Source organism: Anopheles ziemanni, chromosome 3 (genome assembly GCF_943734765.1).
Source record: "Anopheles ziemanni chromosome 3, idAnoZiCoDA_A2_x.2, whole genome shotgun sequence".
Classification (NCBI taxonomy): Eukaryota; Metazoa; Arthropoda; class Insecta; order Diptera; family Culicidae; genus Anopheles; species Anopheles ziemanni.
The window spans coordinates 31077615-31086944 of NC_080706.1; the positions used below are offsets into that span (position 1 = coordinate 31077615).

General features: G+C 47.7%; 2 protein-coding genes across 2 annotated transcripts; both read right to left on the minus strand.

Annotated features, from left to right (window-relative positions):
* Positions 1–215: 215 nt before the first annotated feature.
* Positions 216–2857, minus strand: LOC131284531 (beta-galactosidase-like). Its single transcript, XM_058313390.1, has 7 exons — positions 2789–2857; positions 2540–2697; positions 2031–2245; positions 1793–1957; positions 1604–1714; positions 1090–1476; positions 216–1018 (listed from the first exon to the last, which is right to left on the minus strand). Exons 1-7 carry the CDS (start codon positions 2855–2857, stop codon positions 216–218), a joined length of 1908 nt encoding a protein of 635 aa, XP_058169373.1.
* A 687-nt stretch (positions 2858–3544) lies between these two features.
* On the minus strand, positions 3545–6527 carry LOC131287743 (beta-galactosidase-like). The gene is made up of 7 exons (XM_058316826.1): positions 6417–6527; positions 5464–5778; positions 4703–5395; positions 4357–4635; positions 4123–4254; positions 3805–4056; positions 3545–3733 (listed from the first exon to the last, which is right to left on the minus strand). The coding sequence occupies exons 1-7, from the start codon at positions 6525–6527 to the stop codon at positions 3545–3547; spliced, it is 1971 nt and encodes a 656-aa protein (XP_058172809.1).
* Positions 6528–9330: the final 2803 nt, after the last annotated feature.

Genomic DNA, 9330 nt, shown 5'->3' on the forward strand with positions numbered 1-9330 from the left:
TCTTGATTGATTGGGACAGTTCTCGGCATTTTAATTTGAGAGAAGGAAATTAACTAATCTCAGCAACTCTTCCTGAGCATTGCTACACAGATTATCATATAAACCTTCCACGGTTTGTCATATTTTTGATCGTTGGACAGATTTAAGTATACTTATAAGTAGTATAACTAGCACGCATTAAGTTAGTTTCGAAACGGTTCTAGTACCAGTTCTCTTCAGTTAAATAGGGGTGCTAAGGAGAACTTTATCTGCGGAATCGTTTCACAGTCTTTCTGGTACTCGATGAGCGCAAGATAATTATTTTTCTGCTTTAAAATATGTTTCGATACGTAGAGCGTCACCTGCGGTCCCACCGAGGGCCAGTAGCGTCCAATGTTGATACCGTTGATAAAAATGAAACCCTTTCCCCAGCCGGACGGGTCGAGGTACGTGTCGTAGAGCGTCGAAGTTCCTATATCAAACGTGGCGTAGAAGAGCGACATGGGGGTCACGCCTTTCCCAACATCGGTGACCTTTTTCATCGAAGCAACTTTCTGACGTTCCATGATGAGTTGCTTGATCGGAGGGAAGTTTTCCAGCGGCATGGCGTACATGGTCCAGTTGACCAGTTCCCTGGTGTTAATGTAAACCGTTCCTACAATTCCTTTGAAGTCGTTCGAAATGCCGAAGTTGATGCGACCCTGGTTCTCCACCACAATCTGCAAGGTACGCCCCACGTCCAGCCCGATCGGGAGTGTATTGATCAGGTTCTCGCGCGATAGAACACCGATAAACTTTTTGTCCACAAACACATAGCCACGATCGTGCACTTCCTCTACCGTCAGCTTGTAGGGATCCGTTTTGATGTCCTCGGGGAGGAGCGTTTCGTAGAGCACCAGGCCAGAAACTTGATTCAATGCCTCTAATGTCATCGGTGCCTTGTTGGTGACTATCTGCTGAGAGAGATGCTGCAACACCGGAGGATCCAATAGACTGCCTAGTCGCATCAGATTGATCGATGGAAGTTTCATTTTGATTGCTGTTGTTGTATGAAACAAAGAGATCGTTTAATTTTGAAAGTGGTTCTAGAGTAATTATTCTTCCAACTACCTTTGGTAGGAGTGGACACGTTCGGCGTTGGGAAATACTTCAGAATTGTATCACGAATTGCGAAATACTTATCCGTTGGTTCGCCACACTCGGACAATGGAGCATCGTAGTCGTAGGAAGTAACATCCGCCGCATACTTTCCCGTACCGATGGCATTCGCACCAGCCGTGTACCCGTAGTTGGTCCCCCCGTAGAACATGTAGATGTTTACGTTCACCTTGTTACGCAGCATGTAGTCCAAACTGTCCACAACGGATTTGATGTCGGTACGAGCCATATGAGGTTCCTGCCAGTGGGTCAACCAACCCGGATAGTACTCCGCGTTAACGAGTGGTCCTTTCGGCTGGGTTTTTCTAAGCTGAGTCCAAAAGCCACTAATCTCATCCTCTGAAATTGTACCGGGCAGATAATGAGACAGTAGAATCAAAAAGGGCTCAAAAAGCTTTCGGTAGATCAACCGCCCAACCCACTCCACGAGTGGAGACAGGGCCGGCAACAAACGCTCGGATCTCACCTGTACCCGGACCGAAATCCAGCGTACTCAGCACATGCTCGATAGCGCCACAGCTCTCCAGGCCCGGACCGTTGTTGGTAAACAGCACGGCATTACCCTTCACGTAGCGCTCTGGTGATCGATGCATAAAGAATCGATGTTAGAGTGGTTGATGGACTATTTACCGCGAACGGTATGGATGGCATTTACCCGTTTCGTCACGTAACCAGTTTAAGTACTTGTGATCGCAGGCAAAGTACGAACCGTACTCGTTCTCGACCTGGACCAGCAAGATCGGGCCTCCGTGTCCGTACATGAACCGTTCTAGGCGGGACAGAAGCTGAGCGTACCATGACCGAACCTCCCGGAGGTACGCTGGGTGCGAGGGAAAGCAATTACATTGTGTTGATGAATGTCGTTCGTTTGGTCGATGGCCCAATCAACTTACCGACATCGTTCGTACGAAGCTGCATACCAGGATGTTTATGTAAGAGCCAAGCCGGGAAACCGCCCATATCGCGCTCGGCACAAATGTACGGCCCGGGACGTAGGATGACGTACAGATCTTCCTGTGCAGCCAGCTCAATGAAGTGCTCAATGTCGGCCATGCCGTCCCAGGTGTACACATTTTCCTTTGGATTGTGGAGGGACCATTCGACATACCTACAAAAAGTCGTTACCGGAGTGAGTGAATAAACGGATGAAATATTTCGTTGAAACACTGGCTGGCCGTTATCTATCCGTTTCTGACTTCATCTTGGCCCTTCCTACAGCTCCCCGTTGGTAATTGGGTCGATGTTTATTTGCCTTCTATCTCTGTGCATCGAACTGTTGACCAAACACGGTTGACCTTATCTTTCCGTGTGGTCTCTTCACTACAAACACTTGACTCAAGGTATGACACAATAGATCAAATTCAAGCTTAGTTGCTACCTATAACCCCTTGCCGTCACTTACGTCGTAACTGCAGTTAAGCCAGCGGCCCGCATTGATCGCAAAATCGGTTGCCACATTTGGGGCAGCGCTCGGAAGTAGTGGAACGAACCGGCGACGTACTGAAACGGCACGCCGTCCATCAGGAAGGTGTTGTTGTCGTAGTCGATGCTGAACGAGCGCTGGTAGTAGAACCAAATCATACACACGCGTTTTAAAAGCCATTCGGTACAAATCACGATCGTCCTTTTTTACGATGTGCCATTTACCTACCATTTCCACCGCGCTGGGCGCCACCAGGAGTACCACCAAGCACACAAAACCGCTCAATTTGTCTGCCATTTTTGCATGGACCATTGCTTTTCCACCGAACATTTCTCGCTGGCGAGCAACGATAAACTGTCCGCCCCGCGTTGTTCGACGATAGGCCTGGGAGGCGTTTTCGTGTCTGTTTACAACGCACCATCCCACTGTACGATGCACAGATAAGCGTTGGTCCGACCCGGAGGTGAATAGCAGACGCAACGCGAAAACGACATTCCATTCTTGAAAGAAAGCAATCGACTACTGACCGTCTCGGGCTTTGAGAATCCGAAGCGCACGCATCTTCCGTTGCGTTTCCATTAAGACAATTATCCAATTGGACGTGATCCTCCAGTGTTCAGTCGCTGGCAAAGGTCAGCCAGGAGGAAGCCTATGGAGTTCTGGACTCCGTGGACGATGGATCTTATCGTTGGACATGACGAGGGTACTTATGTCGTTTAGAATTTTTTTTCGATTGAGTCAGTGTTCTTTTGAGCTTGACGCGGTCTGCATAAAAATAAACTCGATTGCTTTTACCAGCAGATACTTGTGATAATATCACGAACATTTTTTTCCTTATATCTAGCAGTAGTAGGTTTCAATTTTTGTAACAAAAAGAAGGATCATGGAAGGATTAATAAAATGATTATTTAATTTAATCAATTAATGAAAATCAATTCCAGTCAGAGCATAGAGCACTAGAGAACCATTGGCACAGTTCCATTATTAGGCCTCGTCCAAAATGGCAACATCGGAGAAATTCAGCGTAAGGTCCGTTGGCAGCTTCTGTTGCTCCACAACCACGATTGTGTTGTCCTTCGCCTTCAGCAGCTCCTTCGGCAGATACAAGGTGACCTGCGGTCCAATCACTGGCCAGTAACGTCCAAGGTTGAATCCGTTCACGAAAACAAAACCCTGTACAAGCGGAGATACAAGCCGTCGGATTATTTGCGTTCGGTTTTTGCATACCCTACCATCCGACGTACCTTGCCCCAACCGTCCATGTTGATGTACGTGTCGTGAATTTCGGTCGCCGGTACGTCGAAGACCGCCTTCAGCACGACCGGACCATTCATGGCCATTCCACGATCGTTCGCTCCGGTTCCCCCGGTGACACTGTCAACGAACTGTTGCACCTTGCTGTAGTCATCGAACGGATATCCCGTGACGGTCCACGACTCCAAGGACTGGGTGTACGGCTCAGCGAACGTTTGAATTGTGACGTTATCCAAAATGCCCTGGAACGTAATGATGGAGAAATTGTGTATAATAGTACGAAATGACGCAAACCGCTATCCTTCTACCTTGTAGTCATCGAGAATATCGAAATTGATACGCCCTTGGTTCTCAACGAGAATCGACAGCTGTGATCCGTAGCCAGCGGTCAGCGGTAGTGCGTTGATGGCGTTTTCTCGCGACGCCGTTCCCACGTAGAACTGAGATGGGGCAGATTGTCATACAGATTAGCGACAATTATCACCGACAGACGACAATTGTGTGATCGCACGCCGCCTATCTATCTATTCCTATTGCCCTACCTGGTTCAGATACACCTGTGCCCTATCACGGAGTCCGTTGATAGTGAGCAAATTAGGGTCACGTGTCAGCTTCGGCAGTGTTGTTTCGTACAGCACGAAGCCCGAGTTTTGGTTCAGCTCCTCGAACGTGAGCAGCTTGCCTTCCTTGTTGTTCGCCTCAACGCCGAGAATCTGCCGTCCGCGCTCGGAAAGAATCGAGTCAACGACCGTCAGCGGGAACGATTGAAGCACCATTTTCGGCGCTCGCTCGGGGACAGGCAACACGGCGAGTGGGATATACTAATGCCGAACAATGTGTCGTTAGGTTAAATAATCGGATAGCGTTATGGGCTCGACTTCCACTTACCTCTGCAATAATGTCCCGGAAGATGATGTACTTCATCGTCGGATCGCCCGCTTCGTCCATCGGTGCGTCATAGTCGTACGACGTGATGTCGGCCATGTACTTACCGAGACCCCAATCGTTAGCACCCGCCCAGAACCCGAAGTTGGTGCCCCCGAAGTACATGTAGAAGTCGACGTTCCAGCCATCCCTCAGCATCTTGCGAAGCGTTACGGCAAGTGGTTCCGCCGAGCGGCGCTGGTTCGACTCCTGCCAGTGCGTAAGCCATCCCGTGTAGAACTCGGTGTTCACCAGTGGACCCTTCGGTTGGTACGAGCGAACCTTGGCCGCGTGCGTATCCACCTCGGCCTCCGTCATCAGTCCGAAGTCGGTCGTAATGAACACACCGTCGATTTGTCCACAACCGATCTCGTCATCGTACGGCCGATCGACGGTGAACAGGACCGCGTTCCCCTGGACATACTGCTCCGTTTCCTGCTTGAGGAAGTTCAGATACGTCTTGTCGCATTTCCCAAACGCACCGTACTCGTTCTCAATCTGCACCATAATGATCGGACCACCGTTTCCGTACATGTACGGTTGCATGCGGCCCATCAGCTCCGTGTACCAATGTTTCACCTCGGCCATGTAGTTGGCGTCGCTGGTACGCACAGCAATGCCCGGGTACTTGTTGAACAGCCAGTACGGCAAACCGCCCTGGTCGGAGAATGCAAAATAAGTTTACCATCGTGCTCGGCGCTTGCTGAAACACACAACTTTCTTACATTATCGATCTCAGCGCAAATGTACGGCCCCGGTCGGAGAATGACGTACAAGTCCTCCTCGATGGCCGCCTCGATGACGTCCGTAACGTTCGCGATGCCCTCCCAGTTGTACACACCGTCTCGCGGGTTGTGCAAGGACCATTGGACGTACAGGTCGACGGCGTTCAAACCGCCGGCACGCAACGTGCGCAGCTTCGTGCGCCACGTTTCGGGCAGCGTGCGGAAGTAATGGAACGACCCGGAGACATACCGGAAGTCCTTACCGTCCATCACGAACGTGTCCCGGTCATAGTCGATTTTAAAAGAGCGTTGTGCCTATGGGGATGGATGAGAAAGGGTAAATCGTTAGGTGGTGGGCTGAGAAACCGTGAGAAACTGCAAGGTTACCTCCGCTAAGCCAACAACGGTTAAGCATAAGGCTAAAATAGTGGCACGGGGTAACATTTTGGACACACCACACCGGTGAACGAACTGCCCCAACTGCAACGTGTAAGTCGCTCGGTGGTTGGTTAAAAACTGATCATGCGTTTCATCGGTTCGGCTACTAAATCTCGTTACACCAGGGGGGCCTTGCCATCAACACTTACACAAACTCATGTTAGTATCTATGTCTTCGACACGACTGTATCAAAGGTGAGCTGGTTTGCAATTAGTTAAAACCAGCAACGTCAATCGCGCACGGCCAAGTGAATCCTTGTGCCAATTGAACTTATCAGTAAGTTATATTTTCTTCAGTATGCAAAACAATATGATGGTGAAAACCCTTCATGTACACAACGAACCTCGCACGATTGGTCCTACCGGATGCCGCACACGATAAGCGAGGAAAACGACGTTCGAGAAGCACCTAGCCTACGTGGAAGCATCAAATCTTCGCGCGATAAGATTGAATGCTGTAATTGATCTGAATTGATGATGTTCGGAAGGTTCCCACCAAGGGGGGCAAATCTTACATCGTCTCCATCGTCGTCGCTCTGCAGCCCGAACACCAGCCCCAGCGTAAGTCCCAAAACTGCTACCAACACCACGGCACAGATTCCGATCAATTTGTTTCTCCGGACCATGGTGGCGTCGTTGGTCGCTGATCCTGCCGGGATCGTACTTAAAACGCGACTGATACTGGGATTATTGAAGCCACCAGCTTTTACGGCACATCAAAAAGGGCACCAATAAATTGTGTAATAAATTATTGAAGGCTTCCACTAAGATAAGGCAATTAGTCTATCAGCTACCTGGTTGGCTCAATGTGTTTATATTAACGCTCAAAGAAGTAAGATAACTCTGAATGGATGGTTTGTTTCAAACGTTTCCAAAGCGTGTGAAGAGCCGCCGAAGCGTATTGATTGATTCGTAAAGTGCTTTGTACATAAATTCAAATAATGCACAATTCGCAAACACGTTGTTTAATTGGACCAACTTTTTTTAAATTGAACGGTGAACAGCGCGAAACGCCTGGTTTTATGCAACCGGTGAAGCTGGTCGTTGAACCGGTAATTGAAGGTTAGATAAAGTGGGCAGAACAATCGAGGAACTTTAGTTGTCCTTTTCACACCAACGCAGTTAATTTTCTCAAAAACTAGAATTGATAGAAAAATAGCATTATTCACAAAGTTGTTTGTCTTAAAAAGACTTTACATTTGAGGGGTTAATCATAACAATCGGCTCAAAGGCCTATAAGTTACAAACAAATTGGCAATTTCAGTCTCAATTCAAATCATGATCTCTTTCTCTCTTTCTTAAGGGATGCGCACATGGTGTATGCGTGTTCTTCGGGCCAAAAAAACACGACCGCAATCAGGTTCATATTGAATGACACGGAGTAGATTTCAAATCAACTCTGTGTAAGAAGAGGATCTGTGAGAGAAAGCCAAACTAATATGTCGGTTTTCCAAGTGACGCATATTCGACTTTTCGCGTGCGTACACAATAGAAAGTAGTGGTAGTAAGACATATCTCTCGGAAAACTCCAGTTCGGCCAACGCGCACTTTGTATCTTCCATTTCCTGCCCTAAGTGCTGCTGTCAGGGTTTTGTAGAGAAAGGAATGAGTGTTGTAAGATATTCGTTTATAATGACATAAAACCCTTGAACTTCGCCTGTTCCATGAAAAGATACTGTTTCGTACTTTTCGTCTGAAGATATATATAGCCGTTTACACACCGTGATATGCTGGCCCGGAATCGTTATACCATGAGCAGACCAACTGCAATTTTACTATTTTTCAAAACCTCTTTGAAATGTGTTTCTCTCAATATGTTTGTTTATTGCACTCGTTGTTCTGCAAGGGAAAACAGCATTCAAATTGATAAAATGGCCTTCATTGACAAAAAACTAGCGAAGTGTACAGTTGCTACATATGTACAACATTTTTAAGTTATTGTGCCTTACCACCGTGAAACCCGATGAGAAGGATGTGTTTTGCCTTGCTTGCTGTAGGAAGGCATAGGAAAACAGTAGATTGCTTTTCACCCTTGTTGCGGGAATTTTGTTCGGCAATTTTCGGATTGTGCCGAAGTTGGAGAGCAACACCGTGTGCGCAGCCTGGTAGAAAGTTACTTTTCTCACCCCGAATTGAGTAGATCTGGCATCAACGGAGACGTCAGTCTTGAATGAGCGTTCGCTCGGGGATGTACTTGTTCGCCGTTTCTCCACGCTGCTCGTCGCAGCTACGCAGATAGAAGGTTTTAAATCGCGATTTCTCTGATCTGTGGCAAAGTGTGTGTAGCGCCGCTCGCGGTTCTTACAATTTAATGGATTGTCTCGCTGTGGGGGGTGGCCGGTGGTGGCGCTCAAGTGTTCGCCGTTTTTCCGCCCCAGCCTGACGATATTCAAACGCCGGTTTTGTTCTGGAATGCTCTACCCCCGGACGAAGATTTCTTATCAGCATGTGGCCCGTGTTTGTCGAGTGTGATGGAACGCAGGGACGGGCTGGGGCCGTGGAATTCCGCTGCATATTTTTTTTTTGTCTTTCATGGCGCCCCCCGGACGCCCCACCCTTCGAGGTGTGGTTGCACTTAAAAAAAGTTATTTCGTGAAAATGAATAATAAATAGTTCCCGAAGACCTTATATGACGTGTGGCAAGACGCACGCAAAGGTTCTAATACCATAATCGTCGTCATCATCGCAATGCAAACGCGAGGAAGAAGCGCTGACCGCGACTGATTACGTCAACGTAGATTTGAGAAGCGCAGCGTGATGTTGAGGGAGAAAATAAACAAAAAACGGAAACAAAGAAAATCAACCCCTATAATGTGGGATTTTGTGCAGGAAAAAAAAGCAATGAAGGTTCAACACAAATACCAGCGGGGTAGACAATACGTTTACTTAAATGACCATGTGGGCGCGATTTCAAAAAAAATAGTTTCCTTTAGTTTTTCTATTTTTCTTATCTTTAATTTTTGGCAAATATTTTTAGTTTTATTTTACAGCGACAAGCAAACCAGAACACCACCAACAACTCCTATCAAGTGATTTCGTTTTGTACCTCTTCCACCGGAAGGTATTTCCCCCCCGTCAACCCCAGAGGTCGTGCGTGAATATTCGCGTGCAGTTTTTATTGTCGTGGTTGTTTTTGTGTGTAGTATTCTTCGCTTGTTTACACCCCGCGACGACGGGAGAAAGTGTCAGAAGTGTCTTCGCCGTGCCGGAGAAGAAAGTGTGGCATCCGGAAAGTGCGAGCGAGACGAAGGCGCGCGCTTGCTTGAGCACGTGAGAGTGGACCACAACAGCCGTGAAAAGGGAAAGAAAAGAAGAGTTGCTTCAAAAAAGGCAAATCGGAGAAATTCCTCCGCAAACGTGTGGTGCAAAGGGCGCAAAAAAGTCGCCTGAAGAAACCCAAACGAAAATAATTTAAAGAAAAAAAAAACA